The sequence below is a fragment of the Rhinoraja longicauda genome, chromosome 42, assembly GCF_053455715.1.
Source record: "Rhinoraja longicauda isolate Sanriku21f chromosome 42, sRhiLon1.1, whole genome shotgun sequence".
In the NCBI taxonomy this organism is placed as follows: domain Eukaryota; kingdom Metazoa; phylum Chordata; class Chondrichthyes; order Rajiformes; family Arhynchobatidae; genus Rhinoraja; species Rhinoraja longicauda.
This window is the reverse complement of record NC_135994.1, coordinates 5,311,620-5,337,777: the sequence shown is the minus strand read 5'-3', so window position 1 is coordinate 5,337,777 and position 26,158 is coordinate 5,311,620. Positions and strand designations below refer to the sequence as shown.

General features: G+C 50.6%; 1 protein-coding gene across 3 annotated transcripts in view; it reads right to left on the bottom strand.

The window, feature by feature from the left end:
* The window catches only part of LOC144612060 (activin receptor type-1B), a 56,785-nt gene extending 31,043 nt beyond the window's left edge, over positions 1-25,742 (bottom strand). For all 3 annotated transcript variants that reach the window (XM_078431584.1, XM_078431585.1, XM_078431586.1), the window contains exon 1: positions 25,578-25,742. In XM_078431584.1, coding sequence (XP_078287710.1) covers positions 25,578-25,638 — 61 coding nt within the window. In that variant the 5' untranslated portion in view covers positions 25,639-25,742. The remainder of the gene's footprint in view (positions 1-25,577) is intronic.
* Between the last annotated feature and the right edge of the window lie 416 nt (positions 25,743-26,158).

The window sequence follows — 26,158 nt, the reverse complement described above, 5'->3', positions numbered from 1 at the left end:
CAGGTCTCTGGCGCTGTGAGGCAGCGAATCTACCGCTGTGCCACCCCTTTAATTATGAGAAGTGTAGAGAGGGTTGACAGTCAGAACCTTTTCCCACCCCAAGGTGGAATGTCAATGATTAGAGGCCATAGCTTTAAGATGAGAGGGGCAAAGTTCAGAAAGGGGATGCAGTGGGGTGGGGGGGGGGGGGGGGGGGGAGGGAGGTTTTTTTTAAAACAGAGGGGGTGAGTGTCTGGAATGCGTTGCCAGGGGTGATGGTGGAGGCAGATACAATAGTGGTATTTAGGAGACTTTTGGATGGGCACATGGATATGCAGGGAGTGGAGGGATATGGATCACGTGCAGAGTTGGCCTTGGCATGGTGTTCAGCATGGACATATTGGGCCGAAGGGCCTGTTCCTGTGCTGTTCCGCTCGGTGTTCCAAGTTGAAATTAAACGGGAGAGCCTGGGGGAGCGAGCAGGAAGATGCCAGGAATTTGAAGTGGGGCAAGTTGTTCTCCCTGCTTGCACTGACAACACTATTCCTGTTGGAACACATCTCGGCAACTCGAATGGCGCTCAATACTGCAGCAAACAGGTCGGTGCGGAAACACAAGATTTAAGGTTCCCCCAGCACTGCAGCCATTTAGTCATTGAATATAGTGGTGTTCAATGATGGGAAGGGGGGGTAGAGCAACCAGCCAACAAAGTCATAGAGTCACACAGCGTGGAAACAGGCCCTTCGGCTCAACTTGCCCACACCGACCAACATGCCCCATCTACACCGGTCCCACCTGCCCGCGTTTGGCCCACATCCCTCCAAACCCGTCCTATCCACGTACCTGTCTAATTGCAACTTAAATGTTGTGACAGTCCCAGCCTCAACTCCCTCCTCTGGCAGCTTGTTCCATACACCCACCACCCTTGGTGTGAAAAAGTCACAGTAGGGAATGCACGCACCACATTTCACCGCCACACAACTGCTGGACAAGTAACAGGCAACCGAGTGGCAGCTCTTGTTTGGGAAGGAACTGCAGGTGCTGGTTTAAACTGAAGATAGACACAAAAAGCTGGAGTAACTCAGCGGGAGGAGCGGCATCTCTGGAGAGAAGGGACGGGTGACGTTTCGGGTCGAGACCCTTCTTCAGACTGGGTCAATTTCATTGTTCTGTCTGGGACATCTATCTTCTATATATTAAAACTCTCCTTTGTTTGTTTGTTTGTTTGTTCCTGAACTACAGCCAAAACAGTACACGATAGCACGACAATTTTAGGCCCACCTTACTCACCGTCGTCCCTTTGGTGCTAATGGATGAAGTTTCATTGAAATCAGTGTTATATTTTTAAAGTTATTCATATTTTAAAGTTTAAATCTATCTCCTAGGGAGGGAGGGAGGAGGAAAGGAGGGAGGAGAAACGGAGGGAGGAGAAACGGAGGGAGGAGAAACGGAGGGAGGAGGGGGGAAGGGGGAGGAGGAACGGAGGGAGGAGGAAAGGAGGGGGGAGGAAAGGAGGGGGGAGAGGGAGGAGGAACGGAGGGAGGAGGAATGGAGGGAGGAGGAACGGAGGGAGGAGGCGGGGAAGGGAGGGAGGGGGAGGAGGGAAGATGTGGGGGGGAGGAGGGGGGTTAGCACGTAACAAAAGCTTTTCACTGTACCTCAGTACACGTGACAATAAACTAAACTGAAAACACTACACTGCCACCCTAAGCTGGAAAAGCAATGGTGGCATCAGTTGTAAAATGACAGGGCATAATATAGTAACCATGCACCCAGACCAGGCCTGCCTTTAGACAGACACAAAATGCTGGAGTAAATTAGCGGGACAGGCAGCAACTCTGGAGAGAAGGAATAGAACGGAGATGAGGAAGAACTTTTTCAGTCAGAGAGTGGTGAAGGTGTGGAATTCTCTGCCTCAGAAGACAGTGGAGGCCAGTTCGTTGGATGCTTTCAAGAGAGAGCTGGATAGAGCCCTTAAGGATAGCGGAGTGAGGGGGTATGGGGAGAAGGCAGGAACGGGGTACTGATTGAGAGTGATCAGCCATGATCGCATTGAATGGCGGTCCTGGCTCGAAGGGCTGAATGGCCTACTCCTGCACCTATTGTCTATTGTCTATTGTGACGTTTTGGGTTGACACCCTCCTCCAGACTGAGAGTGGGGGGGGGGGGGAAACTAGAGGCATGCAAAGGTAGACCAAATCAGAGCTGGCACCAATAACCAAGGAAAAGGTTGAGCTCACAATGGTCCATTGCTGTCACCTCTTCCACAGCCAACAAAGGGATATATTGAATGCAAACAGTGGAACTGGCAAGACGACGAGGGTCTCGACCCAAAGCGTCACCTATTCACTTTCTCCAGAGATGCTGTCTGACCCGCTGAGTTACTCCAGCACTCTGTGAAACGTCACCTATCCATGTTCCCCACAGATGCTGCCTGACCCGCTGAGTTACTCCAGCGCTCTGTGAAACGTCACCCATCCATGTTCTCCACAGATGCTGCCTGACCCGCTGAGTTACTCCAGCACTCTGTGAAACGTCACCTATCCATGTTCCCCAGAGATGCTGCCTGACCCGCTGAGTTACTCCAGCACTCTGTGAAACGTCACCCATCCATGTTCTCCACAGATCTTTCCATGACCTGCTGAGTTACTCCAGCACTCTGTGTCTATCTTCGGGGGGTAAACCAGCATCCGCCTTCTGACTCAAAGCCGGCCTTTGTTTAGTTTTGACCATAAATTAACAAAAAATAACAAACGCCCTTCAGAGGGGAAAAAAAAATCACTTTCAGAGCAAGCGTGGGTTTGTGTAGAGTGGTTCCAGCATTTGCAGAGTCCTGCACTGGACGGGGCCGGGCTAACAAGCACAATAATAGCAGCAAGCTGAGAACAGCCTACTAAGCAGTTGCCATGGCGACAGAGTTGGCGCTGCCTGGTCGGAGGGAAGCAGCCGACATCGTGCGGCAGCGAGCCTGAGGGGTGGTGGGGGCGGCGACGGACTTTGGAGTCAGCTTCACGAGGAAGCAGAGACCAGAACAAAGCTCAAAACACACCCACAGAGTAAAAGAGTGCAGAAACAGGCCTCTCGGCCCAACTCCCGCTGAGTCACTCCAGCATTTTGTGTCCATCTTCCGTGTAAACCAGTTCCTGCCTACTCGTCTGCAGTTCCTTCCTACACACGCCCCATCTACATTTAGTCCCACCTGCCTGCGTTTGCCCCATATCTCGCTAAACCTGTCCTCCCCATGTACCCGTCTAAATGTTTCTGAAGCGTTTTTAAAATTTCATTCACAAAATGCTGGAGTAACTCAGCGGGTCAGGCAGCATCTCGGGAGAGAAGGAATGGGCGACGTTTGTGAGTGTATGTGTGTGAGTGTGTGTGAGAGTGTGTGTGTGTGCGTGAGTGTATATGTGTGTGAGTGTATGTATGTGTGTGTGTGTGTGTGTGTATGTGAATGTGTGCGAGTGTGAAAGTGTGAGTGCATGTGTGTGTGTGTATATATATATGCACATGTGTGTATATATATGCACACATGTATGTATATATATATGTATAATTATGTATAAGAAGTGTAAGAAAATAACTGCAGATGCTGGTACAAATCGAAGGTATTCACAAAATGCTGGAGTAACTCAGCAGGTCAGGCAGCATCTGGGGAGAGAAGGAATGGGCGACGTTTCGGGTCGAGACCCTTCTTCAGACTGAAGAAGGGTCTCGACCCTAAACGTCGCCCATCCCTTCTCTCCCGAGATGCTGCCTGACCTGCTGAGTTACTCCAGCATTTTGTGAATAAATACCTTCGAAGAAATTTAATTAATTAGTTAATTTATATGAATCTAAACGTTGCCACAGTCCCTGCCTCAGCCACCTCCTCCGGCAGCTCGTTCCATACACCCACCAGCCTTTGTGTAAAAATTTACCCCTCAGGTTCCTATCAAATCTTCCCCCCTGACCCCATCACTGTAAAACTATGTCCTCTGGTTCTCGATTACCCCACTCTGGGGAAGAGACTGCTCATTTACACGGTCTATTCCTCTCATGATTTTATACACTTCAATAAGATCACCCATCATCCTCTTGCACTTCAAGGAGTAGTCCTAGCCTGCTCAACCTCTCCCTATAGCTCAAGTTCGATAAATAAAGTCACCCCTCAGTTTCCCATTTAATCTTTCCCCTCTCACCTCAAACCCATGTTCTCCGGTTCTCGATTCCCCTATTCTGGGCAAAAAAATCTCTAATTTACCCCGCATTTCCTGCAAACCGAGGCTAAAGGTTTACGGGTGGCATTGAAGTATTAATCTTCCACTAGGTAGAGTTGCTGCCTCACAACGCCAGAGACCCGGGTTCAAACCTGACTACGGGTGCTGTCTGTACGGAGTTTGTACATTCTCCCCGTGACCTGCGTGGGTTTTCTCCGAGTGCTCCAGATTCCTCCCACACTCCAAAGACGTACAAGTTTGTAGGTTAATTGGCTTCGGTAAAATTGTCCTAGTATAATGTGTGGGAATCGCTGGTCAGTGCAGACTCGGTGGGCCGTTTCCGCCTGTTTCTAGGTTTAGACTTTAGAGATACAGTGCGGAAACAGGCCCTTTGGCCCACCGAGTCCGTGCCAACCAGCGATCCCCGCACACTAACACTATCCTACACACACTAGCGACAATTTACAATTTTACCGAAGCCAATTAACCGACAAACCCGCAGGGTCTCGACCCGAAACGTCACCCATTCCTTCGGTCCAGAGGTGCTGCCTGTCCCGCTGAGTTACTCCAGCCTTTTGTGTAAACCTTCGGTTTAAACCAGCATCTCCCGATCTATTCCTCTCATGATTTTTTTTTGTACACCTCTATAAGATCACCCCTCATCCTCCTGCGCTCCAGGGAATCGTCCTAGTTTGCTCAACCTCCCTATAGCTCACACCCTCAAGTCCTGGCAACATCTGCATGAATCCTCTTTAAAAAATACCTGTTTTTTGGCTATATTCAGCTGAAGTGTAAAAAAATTAGCACCTGCTCAGGGAATCATTCGAGAGAAATTATCACATTTCAAAAGTCATCATTAAACAGTGGCGCAGCGGGTAGAGTTGCTTCCTCACAGCGCCAGAGACCCGGGTTCGACCCTGACTACGGGTGCTATCTGTACGGAGTTTGTACGTTCTCCCCGTGGGGTTTTCTCCTGGTGCTCCGGTTTCCTCCCACACTCCAAAGAGTCCTCTGACTTATGTACAAATCCAAAAGCAGCAAAGCTTTCCCCATCTTCCCGACTCACCCTTCGATCAACAGCAATAAAAAAAAGTTTATTGTCACGTGTACCTAGGTGCAGTGAAAAGCTTTTGTTGCGTGCTAACCAGTCAGCGAAAAGACAATACATGATTACAATCGAGCCATTTACTGTGTACAGATACAGGATAAGTCAAGTCAAGTTAATTTTATTTGTATAGCACATTTAAAAACAACCCACGTTGACCAAAGTGCTGTACATCTGATTAGGTTCCAATGGGAAAAAAAAATGAAACATACAGTAGCACGCAAACAGTTCACAGCGCCTCCTCAATGAGCCTCAAACGCTAGGGAGTAGAAATAGGTTTTGAGCCTGGACTTAAAGGAGTCGATGGAGGGGGCAGTTCTGATGGGGAGAGGGATGCTGTTCCACAGTCTAGGAGCTGCAACCGCAAAAGCGCGGTCACCCCTGAGCTTAAGCCTAGACCGCGGGATAGTGAGTAGCCCCAAGTCGGCCGACCTGAGGGACCTGGAGTTAGAGAGGGGGGTTAGAAGAGTTTTGATGTAGGGGGGGGGGGGGTGTCCATTTAGGGCTTTATACTGAATAGGAGGAGCTTGAAGTTGATTCTGTAAGTTGATAAAGGGTACAGAGACGGATTAAAGATAGTCCAATGGTCTCTAATGAGGTTGATGGGAGGTCAGGACTGCTCTCTAGTTGGTGAGGGAATGGTTCAGTTGCCTGATAAACAGCAGGGAGGAAACTGTCCCTGAATCTGGAGGTGTGCGTTTCCACATTTCTGTACCTATTGCCCGATGGGAGAAGAGGGAGTGTCCTTGATAATCATTCATTTGTTCTTTGTACCTCTTCATATCTCCAGCTTCCCCCTACCCTGACCAAAGATACTAAAGGAACAAGATGAACCACTCCGTTGAAATCGCCTACACTGAAGAAAATAACTGCAGATGCTGGTACAAATCGAAGGTATTTATTCACAAAATGCTGGAGTAACTCTGCAGGTCAGGCAGCATCTCAGGAGAGAAGGAATGGGTGACGTTTCGGGTCGAGACCCCTCTTCAGACAGTCAGGGGGAAGGGAACCAAGAGATATAGACAGTGGCAGAGAGAGATATAGAAACGTCACCCATTCCTTCTCTCCTGAGATATACTGAAGTGCAGTAGGCAAAGGAGCGTAATGTCCGCCATTTTGGTAGGCAACCAAAGATACTAGAGGAGCAAGATGGAACACTCCGTTGAAATCGCCTATACTGAAGTGTAGTACGCAAAGGAGCGTAACGTCCGCCATTTTAGTAGGCAAAACCTGCCGTTCGCTCTGCCTCTCGCAGTGTAATCAGTGCTTTGGCGGAACAGTATATGTGATAACATTAAAATGCAGAATTTATCTCATCTATCAATTCACAGATTTTTGTTATTGTTCTTTTAAAATGTTTCTGCAAGTTTATGCCCGCTAAAATGGCCGCCGTGACAGACTACTGTTTTTAGGGTCAAGTGGTCCATCTTGATCTGCTCTATTATCTTTGCCCCTGACTCCCAGTCGGAAGAAGGGTCAGGACCCAAAACACCACCTATGCCTTATCTTCCAGAGATGCTGCCTGAGCCGCTGAGTTACTCCAGCATTGTGTGTCTGTGGGGCGGGACTGGTGGCGGCTTTGCCGAGGCAGCGTGAAGTGTAAATATTCCCAGCTTTTAAATGTAGACTCGGGTGACTGTGAAACGATTCGGAGACAAAAATCGGTCCTAAAAGACGCCATAGAAATGCAAGTATCTGCACATTACTCAGTTAGGCTAACTGTGGAGAGGGGGGGGGGGGGGGAGAGGAGAATAACCATTTTGCAAACAGGTGGATCAGCATGGCTTCAAGTTGAAAAGCTGTAAGCACAGTTCAGACCTCCCATCTGCTGCCTTTCTTCCCCCTCCCCCACTCATCTCAAGCCTCGGCCACTGATTAAAAAGACAAGCATGTTAAACATTACTGTGGACGGACGGCACAGCTGGTGTGCATCTTCTTCACTGCAACCAGGCTGCAGGGTAGCGTCTAGACACCCCTGCACTTTCTTCCCTCCCCCCCCCCCTCCCACATCCAACTGAAGGCAGAGGTTCACTTGCACCTCCTCCAACCTCATCATCTACTGGAAGGCGCTGCAAGGTCCCATTTGCAGTATTGCGAGCAATTCTGGGCCCCACATCTGAGGAAGGACGCGTCGGCGCTGGGGAGGGCCCCCAAGGTGGTTTACAAAAAATGACCCCAGGAATGAGCGGGTTAACATATGATGAGCAGTTGGAGGAACAGCACCTCATATTTCGCTTGGGCAGCTCGCAACCCAGCGGTATGAATTTTGATTTCACCAACTTCAAGTAACCCTTGCTTTCCCCCTCTCTCTCCCCCCGTCCCTCCCCCACCCGAGTTCTCCGAATAGTTTCACTGTCCTCCTGATTCATTTTACTGTCTGTGTGCCTGGTTGTCACCTTGCCCTCAGCCAACAATGAACCATTCTACACATTTCCTTGATCAGCGTCTGCTTTGATCTGTCCTTTTCACACCTCACATTCTCTTTGTACCCTTCCCATATCTCTAGTTTCCCTCTCCCGCGACTCTCAGCCTGAAGAAGGGTCCTCGACCCGAAAGGTCACCCACTCCTTCTCTCCAGAGATGCTGCCAGTCCCCGCTGAGTTACGCCAGCATTTTGTGTCTATCTTCGGTATAAACCAAAGACCTGCAGTTCCTTCCTACACATACCAACCGAGTTGCCTGAACCACCCCCACTATTCCTTGAACCTCCTTAATTGTGCTTTTTTACTTTTACTTTTTAGTTTTGTTCAGAGATACAGCACGGAAACAGGCTCTACGGCCTACCCTTATAGCAACTGGCACATCGGCAGTATTGGTTGCTACGACAACGAGGCCTACTCCCAGGCACCAACTCCTAAACATGGCCACATTTGCCATTTCTTAAAAAACAAAGTTAGGCTAGCCAGGAGTATCAAAAGGATTACACAACAATGAACGCCCTTTACGCATTAACCATGTCTGGATTTTAAAAGGATTAGACTGCTCCACGCCATGCTTGGAAACACGACCAGCAAACAGGCTCCAGGCAGCTACTCAACAGCAAACGGGTTACGGATAAGATTTTACTCAGAAACAGCTTTTTAAACATTAATGGATTTCTCATCCTATGCTTCAGACACACTCTGCCACAAGACTGTTAAATTTCTTAATGGCTTTGCCTACATAGTATTTACCAAAGGTGCAAGATAGACCACTCGACCCTAAAAAACGTAGTACGTCAAGGGGCCATTTTAGTAGGCAGAAACTTGCAGAAACATTTAAAAAGAAAAATAACAACAATCTGTGAATTGACAGACGATATGTACTCTGCATTTTTATGGTATCATCACATACTGTTCCCCCAAAACACTGATTACACTGCGAGAGGCATAGCAGGTATGAGGAGAAGGCAGGAACGGGGTACTACATAGAAACACAGAAAATAGGTGCAGGAGGAGGCCATTCGGCCCCGCAAAGTCGGCTGTGGGAACGGGTCTGCCGGCCCCGGTCGGGCCAGAGTTCCAGAGCCCCGGCCGCAGGGGGGCAAATTTGGCCCGCCAATCGGCCGCGGAACGTCCCAACGAGGCCACTCCAACCTCCACATCTCTGAACTACATAGATGTATTATTTGCATTGTTATGTAGGAAAATAACTGCAGATGCTGGTACAAATCGAAGGTGTCACAAAATGCTGGAGTAACTCAGCGGGTCAGGCAGCATCTCTGGAGATGCATTGTTTGCACTGTTATTGTTTGTATGTACACACGCATATATATATATACACATACATACACACATACATATACAGTATGTGCGCATGTTTGTTTTACAGACTGCTATGTTTACATATTCTGTTGTGCTGCTACAAGAAAGAATTGTTCTATCTGGGACATGACAATAAAACACTCTTGACTCTCGATGACCTGTACAATACAGGTGGCACGGTGGTGCAGCAGTAGTTGCTGCCTTACAGCGAATGCAGCGCCAGAGACCTGGGTTCCATCCCGACTACGGGCGCTGCCTGTACGGAGTTTGCACGCTCTCCCCGTGACCTACGTGGGTTTTCTCTGAGATCTTCGGTTTCCTCCCACACTCCAAAGACGTGCAGGTTTGTAGGTTAATTGGCTTGGTAAATGTAAAAAATTGTCCCTAGTGTGCGTGTAGGATAGTGTTAATATGCGGGGATCATAAATACACCACACATTAATAACCACCCATATGTATAAATGTCACTTGAATGTAGAAACTTGCCTCGAGATGCAGCACAGGAGTGTCACGGAAGATTTGACGCTGATGAAATGAGGAATTTAGGACGGATAACTTACAGTTCAGGTTTAAGGAGTGCCTTGAAGGAGTGAGAGATGCTTGGGTGGGGGGGTTCCTGCTGGGTCGGGGAGCAGGGGGATTTCCAGAGCTCGGTGACCATGGCAACTGAAGACATGGCCGCCAGCAGTGGCGAGATTAAATTCAAGACATCAAAATTGGAGGAACGCAGAGATTTTGAAAGGCTGTGGAAAGTTACACAGAGTGGGAAGGGCAAGAACACAGCAATTTGAAAACAAAAAGGTAAGATTAAAGTCAATCTTTAAACAAAAACAAAAAAAATCAATACATGCCCAAATGTTTTTTTTAAACTTTATTTTTGTAAGTACCTGCCTCAACTACCTCCTCCGGCCGCTCGCTCCATATATCCACCACCCTCTGTGTGGAAATGTCACCCCTCGGGTTCCTATCAAGTCTTTCTTCCCTCACCTTAAACCTGTGTCCTCTGTTTCTTGATTTCCTTGTTCTGGGGAGATGGCGCTGGTCAATGGTTCTTCATTGTCATGAAGTGAAATTGTGCCTGGATAGAGTGGATGTGGAGAGGATGTTTCCACTAGTGGGAGAGTCTCGGACCAGAGGGCACAGCCTGAGAATTAAAGGACGTACCTTTCAAAAGGAGATGAGGAGGAATTGTTTTAGTCAGAGGGTGGTAAATCTGTGGAATTCATTGCCACAGGCGGCTGCGGAGGCCAAGTCAGTGGATATTTTTACAGCAGAGATAGATTCTTGATTAGCACAGGTGTTAAGGGTTATGGGGAGAAGGCAGGGGAATGGGGTTAGGAGGGAGAGATAGATCAGCCAAGATTGAATGGCAGAGTAGACTTGAAGGGCTGAAAGGCCTAACTCTGCTTCTATAACTTATGAAATTATTTTGCTGAACAGTCACCATAATCTAGCCCCGTTAAATTAGTTCCGCTGATGTTCCTATCCTCAGCCGAGCCTCCCTGTGTCCCGGGGTCCTTCTGCAGCCCACCTTAAATAGGTGCTGGAGGTAAAACCCCCGGTCCCTCTACCACTGGGCCCCACTCCTCACATCCATTGCCGCCAGCAACTCTCTGGTCATCGGGCCTTCCGAGCTCTGCCCCGAACACCCCCCCCCCCGGGAAAGAAGCGGCCTTCTTCCCAGCGGCGAACCAAGCCTGCCGCTGCAAGCAAATGGTCTGCCGTGTCTGCCCTCCATCTTGGAAACGTGTTGTCGGCAAAATGATAGAAGCCCGGTCTTGCTTCAATTCACAATCGCACATTTAAACAGATTGAGCGGAGTAATTGCAAATATTGACCGCCTTGGAGTGTTGCGGCAGTGCATTTATTGACTGGATACGTCATCTGTGGCTCCATGGTGAGTAATCTCGCCTCACAGTCAGGTGTTGGGAGTAGCATAGTGCTGGAAGTGGTGCCGTGTAAATGTGTTCAACCATATGTTTTTTAGCTTTTAGTTTTGGAGAGACAGCGCGGAAACAGGCCCTTCGGCCCACCGGGTCCGCGCCGACCAGCGATCCCCGCACGCTAACACTATCCGACACACACCAAGGACAATTTATATGTACAGCAAGCCAATTAACCTACAGACGGTACGTCTTTGGAGTGTGGGAGGAAACCAGAGCGCCCGGAGAAAACCCACTCAGAGAACGTACAAACTCCGTACAGACAGCGCCCGTAGCCCGGATCAAACCCGGGTCTCTGGCGCCGTGAGGCAGCAGCTCTACCCGCTGCGCCGGAAGGAACTGCAGATGCTGGTTTAAACCAAAGACAGACACAAAAAGCTGGAGTAACTCAGCGGGTCAGGCAGCATCTCTGGAGAAAAGGAATAGGTGGTGTTTCGGGTCGAGACCCCTCTTCAGACAGAGTCAGGGGGACGGGAAACAAGAGATATAGACAGTGGTAGAGAGAGAGACATAGAACAAATGAAAGATATGCAAAAAAGATTTTTAAAACAGGCCATTGTTAGCCGTGGGCTAGGTGAGAACGAGTACAGACAATGAGACTCTACAAGACGCTTTGAAACTGGTACGACTCGGATGGGGGTGGGCTGGAAGGAGAGGGGATGCAAGGGTTACTTGACCCACTGTTAGCTTTTTCCGCATTGGTCTCAAAAATAAGAATTGATCTGATTTTTATCGGTTACTTGCCATCTGCAAATTGGCTGTGGAAGTCATTTATAAGCTGCAAAGTGCTTTTTGACATCCTGAAATGGATATGCTAGAGGAATTTTTTTTTTTAAATACAAGTCATACAGCATAGATTCAGGGCAGTCAGCCCAACTCATCCATGCCAACCAACATGCCCCATTGACCAGACCCATTTGCCCGCGTTTGGCCCATAAATCCCTCTAAACCTTTCCTATCCACGTAGCTGTCCAAATGGCTTTTAAATGGGTGGCACGGTGGTAGAGCTACTGCCTTGCAGCGCCAGAGACCCGGGTTCAATCCCGACTACGGGTGCTGTCTGTACGGAGCTTGTACGTTCTCCCCGCGGGTTTTCTCAGAGATCTTCGGTTTCCTCCTACACTCCAAAGACATACAGGTTTATTGGTTAATTGGCTTGGGAGAAATATAAAATCGTCCCCTTGTGTCTCGGATAGTGTTAATGTGCATATTGCTGGTCGGTGCAGACTCAGTGTGCTGAAGAGCCTTTTTCTGCGGTCTGAAGAAGGGTCTCGACATGAAACGTCACCCATCCCTTCTCTCCAGAGGTGCTGCCTGTCCGGCTGAGTTACTCCAGCTTTTTGTGTCCATCTTTTTCTGCGCTACATCTCTAAACTAAACTAAAATGTTGCTACAGTTATTCCCATTATCCTGTATCTGTACACTGTGGACAGCTTGACTGTAATCATGTATAGCCTTTCAACTCGGTAGACACAAACTGCTGGAGTAACTCAGCGGGTCAGGCAGCATCTCAGGAGAGAAGGAATGGGTGACGTTTCTGGTCAAGACCCTTCTTCAGACTGATGTCAGGGGAGGGGGCGGGACAAAATTAGGATAGACAATAGAAAATAGGTGCAGGAGAAGGCCATTCGGCCCTTCGAGCCAGCACCGCCATTCAATGTGATCGTGGCTGATCATTCTCAATCAGTACCCCGTTCCTGCCTTCTCCCCATACCCCCTGACTCCGCTATCCTCAAGAGCTCTATCTAGCTCTCTCTTGAATGTATTCAGAGAATTGGCCTCCACTGCCCTCTGAGGCAGAGAATTCCACAGATTCACAACTCTCTGACTAAAAAGGTTTTTCCTCATCTCCGTTCTAAATGGCCTACCCCTTATTCTTAAACTATGGCCCCTGGTTCTGGACTCCCCCAGAATGTAGACTGAGAGAGAAATGGGATGGGGGGTGGGGTGGGTAGAGAGGGGAAGCAGGGACTACCTGAAGTGGGAGAAGTCAATGTTCATACCGCTGGGGTGTGAGCTGCCCAAGCGAAATATGAGGTGCTGTTCCTCCAATTTGTGCTGGGCCTCACTCTGACAGTGGAGGAGGCCCAGGCCAGAAAGGTCAGACTGGGAGTGGGAGGGGGAGTTGAAGTGCTCGGCCAGCAGATCAGGTTGGTTGAGACGGACAGAGCGGAGGTGCTCAGCGAAACGATTGCCGAGCCTGTGCTTGGTCTCGCCGATGTAGGGGAGCACGGAGTACTAGCCTTTCAGCTAACTGGATAGCACGCAACCCAAAAGCTGACTGTAACAGCGCAGTAATAGCTTTTCAGCTTTGCCACGCAACAGGCCCTTTGGCTCAACTTGCCCCATCTACACTAGTTCCACCTGCCCACGCTTGGCCCATATCCCTCCAAACCTGTCCTGTCTATGTACCTGTCTAACTGCTTCTTAAATGTTGGGATAGTCCCTGCCTCAACTACCTCCTCCTACAGCTCGTTCCATACACCCACCAGCCTTTGTGTGATAGAAGTGCTGAACTACTATCCACCTCATTGGTGACCCTGGGACTATCCTTGATCGGACTTTGCTGGCTTTACGTTGCACTAAACCTCATACCCTTATCATGTATCTGTACACTGTAAACGGCTCGATTGTAATCGCGCATTGTCTTTCCGCTGACTGGATAGCACGCAACAAAAGCTTTTCACTGTACCTCGGTACACGTGACAATAAGCCAACCCGAAGGGATGGAAGACTTGCGAATTGTGAAGCTAGATGAATGAAGGGGAGAAATAGGTACCAGCCCAGGTGGGGCACAGGGGAGGGAGAGAACGGGAAAGAAAGTGTGCGGGTGGGTGGAGAATCCATTATTCATACCGAAGGTAGACACAAAGCGTTGGAGTAACTCTGCCGGGTCAGGCAGCGTCTCTGGAGAGAAGGAATGGGTGACGTCTCGGGTCGAGACCCTTCTTCAGACTCAGCCGCCCAAGCGGAATACGAGGTGCTGTTCCGCCAGATTGCGCGTGGCCTCACTCTGGCAATGGAGGAGGCCCAGGACAGAAGGGTCAGAGTGGGAGTGGGAGGGAAAGGGCCATTTTGACTCCCACATTCTTTGCCCGAGAAGGGTGGGTCGTCGAGCTTTCTGCTTAATTTGCATTCCCAAGACAAGACGCTCAATGCAGATACAAACCTTGTTTTGCTCACTCGACACTGATCCAGGATTAGGAGGGAACTTTAATCCCCACACAAAAAGAAAACACGCACAAGACACTCCGTTGAGCGAGGCCTCCGGTCGGCGCATCTAACACAGGACGACGATTGTCCCCCTCGCTTTTGGTAGCCCCGGCATTTGCCTAATCCAGTTTATGGTACCCAACGCCTGACAAAAGCCACAGCGGCCAGGCACCAGCCTGAAGAGGCGACGGAGAGAACAATCAACGCTCTTCATGTGCAAGCAGATGCCAGACACACACACCAACCCCGAGTAAACGTCCAACACCCCAAGTGTAGACTGGCCATGTAGACAGAATAAAGAAGCACTTCAGCGACGAGGAGCCATGTATCAACCTGCCCTCATCCCCACCTGCCCCTCCGAGCCACTCGGCCTCTCAGATGAGAGAATGGGGAGGCATAAAGGGGGTGGATATATATATATATACACATACATACATATATATATATACATACATACATACACATAATTATACACAAAATGCTGGAGTAACTCAGCAGGTCAGGCAGCATCTCAGGAGAGAAGGAATGGGTGACCTGCTGAGTTACTCCAGCATTTTGTGAATACCTTCGATTTGTACCAGCATCTGCAGTTATTTTCTTACACTTCTTATACATAATTATACATACGTGCATATATATACACACATATGTGCATATATATATACACATACACTCACACTCGCACACATTCACATACACTCACACACATACTCTCACACTCACATACACTCACACACACACTCACACATACACTCACATACTCACTCACACATACACTCACACATTCACACTCACATACATACACTCACACACACTTTCACACTCACACACATACATACACACACATTACAGCATTTAACATAACCACACAGCATGGCAAATGTAGACATCTGTAGAAGGGTCCGACCCAAAACGACACCTATTCCTTTTTCCCCCAGTGACGCTGCCTGACCCACTGAGGTACAAGGTCAAGAATCTGTCAATCTCCGCCTTAAAAATATCTATTGACTTGGCCTCCACAGCCGACTGTGGCAATGAATTCCACACCCACTCTACCCAGCACTTTCACTATTCAGTAAGTTTCATTGAGGTTTCCCCCTCCGCCCTTTTAAACTTCAGCAATTATAGGCGCGGCGGTCGAGCTGCTGCCTCACGACACCAGAGTTCAATCCTGAGACTACAGGCGCTGTGTGTACGGAGTTTGTACCTTCTCCCCGTGAATTCTCCGGGTGCTCTGGTTTCCTCCCACACTCCAAAGACCTACAGATTTGTAGGTTAATTGGCTCCGGTAAAGATTGCGAATTGTCCCCAGTGCGTGGGATAGTGCTAGCGTGCGGGGATCGCTGGTTGGCGCGGACTCACACACGTACAACGCCGGAGGGCCCGTTTCCGCACTGTGTCTCTAAACAAGACTATAGGCCCAGTGCTGCCTTTTCTAAAAGGTACATCCTTTTAGTTTTGGAGAAACAGCGCGGAAACAGGCCCTTCGGCCCACCGAGTCCGCGCCGACCAGCGATCCCCGCACGTTAACTCTATCACACACACACACACACACACACACACACACACTGGGGACGATTTTTACATTTCTACCAAGCCAATTAACTTACAAACCTGCAGGTCTTTGGAGGACGGGAGGAAACCGAAGATTTCGGAGAAAACCCAGGCAGGTCACGGGGACAAATTCCGCGGTCGGGAAGGAACCCGGGTCCCTGGCGCTGCGAGGTGGCAACTCTGCCGCTGCGCCACCCTGTTGTGAGGCTGTGGCCTCTGGTCCTAGATGGGGGGGGGGGGGGAGGATATTGGCAGGGGAGAGTGGTGGGATGCAGCGCGTCGCATGCAAAGGATGCATTACTGCTGCACTGTCCACGGCACTTTTATTTTTAAAGTCAAGATGACTCCCAGCCAGGCAGCTTCTGCACCGAGTGTTTCAGCCAGGGAGCGATGATGAGACAAGCAAAAAGCTCGAGAAACAGCCCCTCCTGTTTCAACAAGGTACATGTCAGCCGCCTGGGAGCTCCCAACAATTTCCACTGACATTTCCATCTCCTCTCTACTCATCTTTTACCTCCGCCCTTTGCACTGTTATCCTTGCCATCTCTCCTCTCCCCTATCGTAGTTGTTTGCCTTCACCTCCAAAGACGTACAGGTTTGTAGGTCTGAAGGGTCTCGACCCGAAACGTCACCCATTCCTTCTCTCCCGAGATGCTGCCTGACCCACTGAGTTACTCCAGCACTTTGTGAAACGTCACCTATCCATGTTCTCCACAGATGCTGCCTGACCCGCTGAGTTACTCCAGCACTCGGTGTCTACCTTTGGTGTGAACCAGCATCTGTAGTTCTTTGTTTCTGCACATTTCGTCTGCCGGAGGAGGTAGTTGAGGCAGGGACTATCGCAACGTTTAAGAAACGCTTAGACGGGTACATGGATGGACACCAGTGGAAACATCCTCTCCACATCCACTCTATCCGGGCCTTTTCACCAGAGATGCTGCCTGGCCCGTTGAGTTACTCCAGCATTTTGTGTCTACCTTCGATTTAAACCAACATCTGCAGTTTTTTTCCTACAGGTTTGTAGGTTAATTGGCTTTGGTAACAACAAAAATTGTAAATTGCCCCATGTGTATGTAGGATAGTGCTAACGATCACTGCACCTCCTCCAACCACCCAAACAGACTTTCCAGGTGAGACAGAGGTTCACCTGCACCTCCTCCAACCTCATCTACTGTATCCGCTGCTCCAGATGTCAACTCATTTACATCGGCGAAACCAAATGCAGGCTCGGCGATCGCTTCGCTCAACACCTGCGCTCAGTCCGCATTAACCAATCTGATCTCCCGGTGGCTGAGCACTTCAACTCCCCCTCCCACTCCCAGTCTGACCTTTCTGTTCTGGGCCTCTTCCAGTGCCATAGTGAGGCCCACCTGAAATTGGAGGAACAGCACTTCATATTTCGCCTGGGCAGCTCGCAACATTGACTTCTCCAACTTTAGATAGTTCCTCTGTCCCTCTCTTCCCCTCCCCCTTCTCAGTTCTCCCTGTAACTTCCTGTCTCCACCTATATCGTTCCTTTGTCCAGCCCCCCCTGACATCTGTCTGAAGAAGGGTCTCGACCCAAAACGTCGCCCATTCCTTCTCTCCCGAGATGCTGCCTGACCTGCTGAGTTACTCCAGCATTTTGTGAATAAACCCCCCTGACATGTCTGAAGAAGGGTCTCGACCCAAAACGTCGCCCATTCCTTCTCTCCCGAGATGTTGCCTGACCTGCTGAGTTACTCCAGCATTTTGTGAATAAATACCTTCGATTTGTACCAGCATCTGCAGTTATTTTCTTACACTGGTTAGTACGGCCTCGGTGGGCCGAAGGGCCTGTTTCCATGCTGTATCTCTAAAGTCAACTCATTTGAGTCTAGAAGTTGGGAGGTCATGTTGCAGTGAAGCCACATTTACAGAGTATTGTGTTCACATTTGGCCACCAATAAACTAAACCCGATATGCGAGAGGAAAGATGTTGACAAGTTGGAAAGGGTGCAGGGAAGGTTTACGAGGATGTTCCCAGGACTCGAGGGCCGACAGGGAGAGGCTGAGCAGGCTGGGACTCTAATCCTTGGAGCGCAGGAGTGATCTTATCATATCATCATATCATATATATACAGCCGGAAACAGGCCTTTTCGGCCCTCCAAGTCCGTGCCGCCCAGTGATCCCCGTACATTAACACTATCCTACACCCACTAGGGACAATTTTTACATTTACTCAGCCAATTAACCTACATACCTGTACGTCTTTGGAGTGTGGGAGGAAACCGAAGATCTCGGAGAAAACCCACGCAGGTCACGGGGAGAACGTACAAACTCCTTACAGTGCAGCACCCGTGTAGAGGTGTACAAAATCACGAGGGGAATAGATCGTGTGAATGAGTCTCTTGGCCAGAGCGGGGGAAATCGAGAGCCAGAGGACGTAGGTTTAAGGTGAGGGGGGGGAGATTTAATAGTAACCCGAGGGGTAACCTTTTCCGCATATCGGGTTTAGTTTATTGGTTTGCGTTCAGAGGTACTGTCAAAAGCTTTTGTCGTGTGCGAACCAGCCAGCAGAAAAACAACGCATGATTACAATCGAGCCGTCCACAGTGTAGATGGCGTGAATAACGTTTAGCGCAAGATAAAGCTAGTCCGATCAAAGATAGTCCGATCAAAGAATGACTATTAACGTTGCATGATGAGATGCTTGACCATAATAAATTGGTAGAATGAATAAAAAGCCCGAGCTCTGAGTAGCTGATGTTTGCAATATTGCACCTGGCAGGATACAACTCCTAAATCTTGTACACCAGGCTGGTAGTACATCCCCACCCCCTTTGCCTGGGGAGGACGTCTTGGAATGACGAGAACAATGTTTCCGCTGAGACTGGGATGCAGTTAATTGCTGACTGATTGTGGAATTGTGCAAACATGACCTTCTGTGGTACAATAAGGATCCGTACCTTTGACTAATGACTTTGTGTGAGACATTTTATGGCAGGAGAGTGATAAGAATATTGGGCAGGAAACAATCTGTTATTAAGTTGAAGGAAATGTTGTGTTGAACATTCTTGCTGCAAGTCCTGTATAAAAATGCTGAGAAAATGCTGTATCTTTGAGTAGTACTCAACACTCAGTACTACTGAGTGCTGAGTATGGTCATACACCCTTAGCATTGATCCCCCCCCACTCCCGTCTGACGGTAATTAAAGCTTTGCTTGGTTTACCTTTAACTGTTTATGCTGGGTTTTTTTTTTAAGAGATACAGCGCGGAAACAGGCCCTTCGGCCCATCGGGTCCGCGCCGCCCGCACACTAACACTATCCTACACCCTAGGAACAATTTTTACATTTGCCCAGCCAATTAACCTACATACCTGCATGTCTTTGGAGTGTGGGAGGAAACCGAAGATCTCGGAGAAAACCCACGCAGGTCACGGGAAGAACGTACAAACTCCGTACAGGCGGCGCCCGTAGTCAGGATCGAACCCGAGTCTCCGGCGCTGCATTCGCTGTAAGGCAGCAACTCTACCGCTGCGCCACCGTGCCGCCCAACAGACCAACTTGTTGTCTGTTTTAAGAAACGAACTTTAACAGTATCTGACCTGTCCTATCCATGTGCCTGTCAAAATGTGTCTTAAACATTGTGGTAGTACCTGCCTCAACTACTTTCACCAGCGTAACTACCTGCTCCAAATATCCACCACCCTCAGTGAAAAAGTTACCCCTCAGAGTACTATTAAATCGCCCCCCCCCCCCTCCCCCATCTTAAACCCATGTCCTCTGGTTCTCGATTCCCCTACTCTGGGCAACACTACCCGATCTATTCCTCTCATGATTTTGTACACCTCTAAAGGATCCCCCCTCATCCTCCTGCGCTCCATGGAATAGAGACCCAGCCTGCTCAACCTCTCACTATAGGTCAGATCCTCCTGGCAACATCTGCGGCAATCGTCTTTAAAAAAACACGGCAAAGACCTCTTGTTGGCTATGTTCAGCTTGAGGGGTAAAAAAAATAGGCCCTGCTCAGGGGATCATTCGAGAGAAATGATCACATTTCAAAAGTCACCATTTAACGGTGGCGCAGCGGGCAGAGTTGCTGCCTCACAGCGCCAGAGACCCGGGTTCGATCCGGACTACGGCTGCTGTCTGCACGCAGTTTGTACGTTCTCCCTGTGGGTTTTCTCCGGGTGTTCCGGTTTCCCCTCACACTCCAAAGACAGGAGCACCTGGAGAAAACCCACGCAGGTCACAGGGAGAACTATCTTGCACACACCCAGGGCAATTTACAAGCAGGTTAATTGGCTTTGGTAAAACTTGTAAATTGTCCCCAGTGTGTGTAGGATAGTGTTAGCGTGCGGGGATCGCTGGTCGGCACAGACTCGGTGGGCCGAAGGGCCTGCTTCCACGCTGCATCTCTAAACTAAAACTAAACTCAAGGACGATAATCAGAATATCACGCAAAACCAAGGAGGCTCAGTTACACTCTGATCGCCGGCCCGACCATAATACAGTATCAGATTGCTTTCCCGTCTTGCCATCAGCAGCTCAATCACCCAACAGCAGCCTGCAAACTGCGTTCTTGCAGGCAAGTGACTCCAGTGTCCTTCAGGGGACTTGTACCCTGACACACAGGATCACCCTGAACAGAATAGACAATAGGTGCAGGAGGAGGCCATTCGGCCCTTCACGCCAGTGCCGCCATTCACCGTGATCATGGCTGATCATTCTCAATCAGTACCCCGTTCCTGCCCTCTCCCCATACCCCCTGACTCCGCTATCATTAAGAGCTTTATCCAACTCTCTCTTGAAAGCATCCAGAGAATTGGCCTCCACTGCCTTCTGAGGCAGAGAATTCCACAGATTCACAACTCTCTGGGTGAAAAAGTTTTTCCTCGCCTCCGTTCTAAATGGCCTACCCCTTATTCTTAAACTGTGGCCCCTGGTTCTGGACTCCCCCAACATTGGGAACATGTTTCCTGCCTCTAGCGTGTCCAATCCCTTAATAATCTTGTATGTTTGTATAAGGTCCCCTCTTATCCTTCTAAATTCCAGTGTATACAAGCCCAGTCGTTCCAGTCTTTCAACATACGACAGTCCCGCCACCCCGGTTGCTAGCCCATCAGACGCTGGGCTTGCAAATGTTGTGATTCAGCTAATACTAGGCCGCATTCACAAATACAGGTCCACCACCGATTTTCCCAGCACCCTTGCTTCCAGAGCCTTGCTGGACGAGGGACACAAAATGCCGGAGTAACTCAGCGGGACAAGCAGCATCTCTGGATAGAAGGAATTGATGACCTTTCGGGCCAAGACCTTTCTTCAGACTCTTTGGAAGGGCGCTGTCTGTACATTCTCCCCGTGACCTGCGTGGGTTTTCTCCGGGTGCTCCGGTTTCCTCCCACGCTCCAAAAACGTGCAGGTCTGTAGGTCAATTGGCTTCGGTGCCACCAGCATCCACAAAGACTCTTCACACCCCTGCAACAGTCTGTTCGAACTTCTACCATCGGGCAGACGATACAAGGCCTTCTACGCCCGCACCTCCAGACTCAGGAACAGCTTCATCCCCAGGGCCATAGCTGCCATGAACCGGTCCTGCTGAGCCGGAAGGTCACATCGCACAGTGATCCGGCACAGACCTACTTGCACTTTATTCTGTTTTAAAACTGTTCTAATTTGTTTCATTGGGTTGTTTAAATGAATACTGACTAGCTACTTAATTTATTGCATCGTATGGGAGGTGTATTCCCAATCTCGTTGTACCCCCGTACAATGACAATAAAGATATATTGTATTGTATTGTATAATTGTAAATCGCCCCTAGTGTGTGTGTGTGTGGGGACCGCTGGTCGGCACGGACTTAGTGGGCCGAAAGGCCTGTTTCCACGCTGTGTCTAAACTAAACTAAGGTACAATACAGGTGCAGGGGGGGAGGGGGGGTGGGAGTGGGGGGAATCTTACAAGGGAAGGTAGTAATTAAGAAAGAGCAGACTTTTGTTGATTGCTAAAACAATGCATTTATGCGCCAGTAATTAAATTCACCGACTTGCTTGCCAGTTTCGCTTGTTTGAGGAGAGGCCAACTGGTTTAAAAGAGCCAAAAATCTGCCCTTGCAGAGCGGAGGGGAAATTTTAGACGACACACAGAGCAGAGAGGCAGAGACTCCTGGTGTCATTAATTGTAGGGCTTGGTTATCTGGACACTTTCAACAAGCAAGCTTGTCACTTGGATGGCACTGGGATTTCAGGAGAGGGTAGCAGTACGCAGACCAAATGCCGTCAGCGCCCCGGTTTAATCTGCTCAAGAACAGAGGGCGGTAGAGTTGCTGCTTCACCGTGCCATCCTGACCACGGGCGCTTTCTGTACGGAGTTTGCACGTTCTCCCCGTGACCCGCGTGGGTTTTCTCCAGGTGCTCCGGTTTCCTCCCACACTCCAAAGACGCGCAGGTTTGTAGGTTGTGTCGGAAGGACCTGCAGATGCTACTTTAAGCCGAAGATACACAAAGAGCTGGAGTAACTCAGCGGGCAGCATCTCCAGAGATGCTGCCTGGCCTGCTGAGATACTCCAGCATTTTGAGTCTATCTTCAGTACTTAGGCAATACTTGACAGCTCTCCGCTAACACACCTTGGGATGATGAAGGTGCTGGAAAAATGCAAGTATTCTCTCTCTCTCTCTCTCTCTTCACACCCCCCCCCCCCCCCTTCCCAGCCAGTATGCTTCCATTTTCTCAGTCATAGAGTGGAAACAGGCCCTTCGGCCCAACTTGCCCACAACGGCCAACATGCCCCATCTACACTAGTCCCACCTGCCCGCGTTTGGCCCATATCCCTCCAAACCTGTCCCATCCATGCACCTGCCTAACTGTTTCTTAAACGTTGGGATAGTCCCAGCCTCAACTACCTCCTCTGGCAGCTCGTTCCGGACACCCACCACCCTCTGTGTGGAAAAGTTACCCGTCAGGTTCCCATTTAATCTTTTCCCCCTCACCTTAAACCTATGTCCTCTGGTCCTCGATTCCCCTACTCTGGGCAAGAGACTCTCTGCATCTACCCGATCTATTCCTCTCATGATTTTGTACACCTCTGTAAGATCACCACTCATCCTCCTGCGCTCCAAGGTATAAAGTCCTAGCTTGCTCAACCACTTCCTCTGGCAGCTCGTTCCATACACCCACCACCCTTTGTGGAAAAGTTACCCCTCAGATTCCTGTTAAATCTCTCTACCCCCCCCCCCACCTTTCACCTTAAACCCGTGTCCTCTGGCCCTTGATTCAGCCTGGTTTCTGAGGGGGTTATGACTCAGCGAGGCTCAATTTAATCACGAGTCTTCCCGATCAATTGACTCCTCACAAAGAAAGCACAAACACAGGAGCCTCGACTTACAACCATTCTGTGTACACGGGATCAGCACACAATGACCAGGGCACACACAGGGAGCGGGCTACAGCTGCAGAGACACTGCACAGCAAAAGCAAAGGTGGGTGTTCATCTCAAGAGTGGGGCGGTGAACTGACGCTACAACGGTGGTCAGAACGCGACAACTCGAACAACACGCCCTCGCATGCCCCAACACTGGGCAGGAGGAGTTCCTACCCAACTAGTTCAATTGCAAACACTGGAAGCGTGCAAGAAGGAACCGCAGATGCTGGTTTAAACCAAAGATTGGCACAACAAGCTGGAGTAACTCAGCGGGTCGGGCGGCATCTCTGGAGAGAAGGAATGGGTGACGTTTCGGGTCGAGACCCTTCTTCAGAAACATCACACACACACACTCAGAGACACACACACAGAGACGCACACACACATACTCAGAGACAGAGACACTCAGACACACACACGCACTCAGAGACACACACTCAGAGACGCACTCAGACGCACACGCACTCAGAGCCACACGCACTCAGAGCCACACGCACACACTCAGAGACACACGCACATTCACTCAGAGACACACGCACATTCACTCAGAGACACACGCACATTCACTCAGAGACACACACACATTCACTCAGAAACACACACACACACTCAGAGACACACGCACATTCACTCAGAGACACACACACATTCACTCAGAGACACACGCACACACTCAGAGACGCACGCACACACTCAGAGACGCACGCACACACTCAGAGACGCACGCACACACTCAGAGACGCACGCACACACTCAGAGACGCACGCACACACTCAGAGACGCACGCACACACTCAGAGACACACACACATTCACTCAGAGACACACACACACACTCAGAGACACACGCACATTCACTCAGAGACACACACACATTCACTCAGAGACACACGCACACACTCAGAGACGCACGCACACTCAGAGACGCACGCACACACTCAGAGACGCACGCACACACTCAGAGACGCACGCACACACTCAGAGACGCACGCACACACTCAGAGACACACGCACACACTCAGAGACACACGCACACACTCAGAGACACACGCACACACTCAGACACACGCACATTCACTCAGACACACGCACATTCACTCAGACACACACACATACTCAGAGACACACACGCACACACTCAGAGACACACACACACACTCAGAGACACACACACACACACTCAGAGAGACACACACACTCACTCAGAGACACACTCAGAGACACACGTACACATTCAGAGACACACACTCAGACACACACGCACACACTCAGAGACACACGCACATTCACTCAGAGACACACGCACATTCACTCAGAGACACACGCACATTCACTCAGAGACACACACACACACTCAGAGACACACGCACATTCACTCAGAGACACACGCACATTCACTCAGAGACACACGCACATTCACTCAGAGACACACACACACTCCGAGACACACACACTCACTCAGAGAGACACACACACACACACACTCAGAGACACAGACGGGCCGGGCCCCTTCACCGTCCGCCAAACACAAGGGCCTGTGTGGGCCCGCAGCCTCCAAGCCCCCGGCAACAACACATCCCCCGCCCCAACAGCTAGGCAGCGGCACACAGGCTCGCAGCCTGAAACATCACAGCAAACCCACCCCCCGCTCCGAGCACAAAGTATCCGGGTCAACCCAGGACTCGCACTGCAAACAAAGTCAGCCAGCAAAGACAGGGGCAGGGGAAAGAGAAAGAGAGAAGGGGGGGGAGAAGGAGAAGGGGGGGGAGAAGGAGAAGAGAGGGGGAAGAAGAAGAGAGGGGGGGAGAAGAGGGGGGGGGGGAGAAGAGAGGGGGGGAGAAGAGAGGGGGGGAGAAGAGAGGGGGGGAGAAGAGAGGGGGGGAGAAGAGAGGGGGGAGAAGAGAGGGGGGGAGAAGAGAGGGGGGGAGAAGAGAGGGGGGGGGAGAAGAGAGGGGGGGGGGAGAAGAGAGAAAGGGGAGAAGAGAGAAAGGGGGAGAGAAAGGGGGGGGGGGAGAGAGGGCAAGATGGGGTGTAAAGAATCGGATAACACGAACAATCGATACAGACGGCGGATGGGGATCTGAAGGCCAAACTAATGACAGAAAGCGAAATCATTTAAAATATATGTGTTTCGAAGTAAGTATGAAACCAGTCAACAAATGATAAGCCGAACAAATTATAACGCGGCTGGAAGAAATGCGTTGAAATCTCGGTTACAAACCACATTTCTTTTCTTACTCGGGCTGGGAACACGAGAGATATTTGCCCGTGAAGCAAGCGGTGCTTGCCACAACATTGTGTTCAACTCCGGGCGCCATGTTGCGAAGACAGCGATGTAAATAAACATCTTTTTTGTTTCTTCACCCCCGGTCGCCTAAACGTATTGAACAGAGAGCCCGGGCCGCCCTGCTGGGTTGGAGCAGGGTGGACTCCGGGAGAGAGGGAGGTGGGGGGGACTCACCTGCCGCGGCGCTGATGTTCAGGAGCAGGAAGACCGCGGAGAGTCGGTGGGCTGCAGCCATCGCTGCCGCTGGCCATCGCCCGGGACCTGCAGCGCGGGAGAAACTGACCGGAGCGGCCCTACAGCAAAGCAGCCCTCGCGCGGCGCCGCGCCTCGCCTCACCGAGTGATATGCGCAAGATGCGATCACTCCGCCCACTCACCGGATCACTCACTCTCTCAGCGCCCCGCCCAGTCGCCCACCCAGCGCCCCGCCCACCCACCCGGCGCCCCGCCCACCCACCCGGCGCCCCGCCCACCCACCCGGCGCCCCGCCCACCCACCCGGCGCCCCGCCCACCCACCCGGCGCCACGCCCACTCATCCGGCGCCCCCGCCCAGTCGCCCACCCGGCGCCCCACCCACTCACCCGGCGCCCCACCCACTCACCCGGCGCCCCGCCCACTCACCCAGCGCCCCGCCCACTCACCCAGCACCCCGCCCAGATACCCACCCGGCGCCCCGCCCACTCACCCGGCGCCCCACCCACTCACCCAGCACCCCGCCCACTCACCCGGCGCCCCACCCACTCACCCGGCGCCCC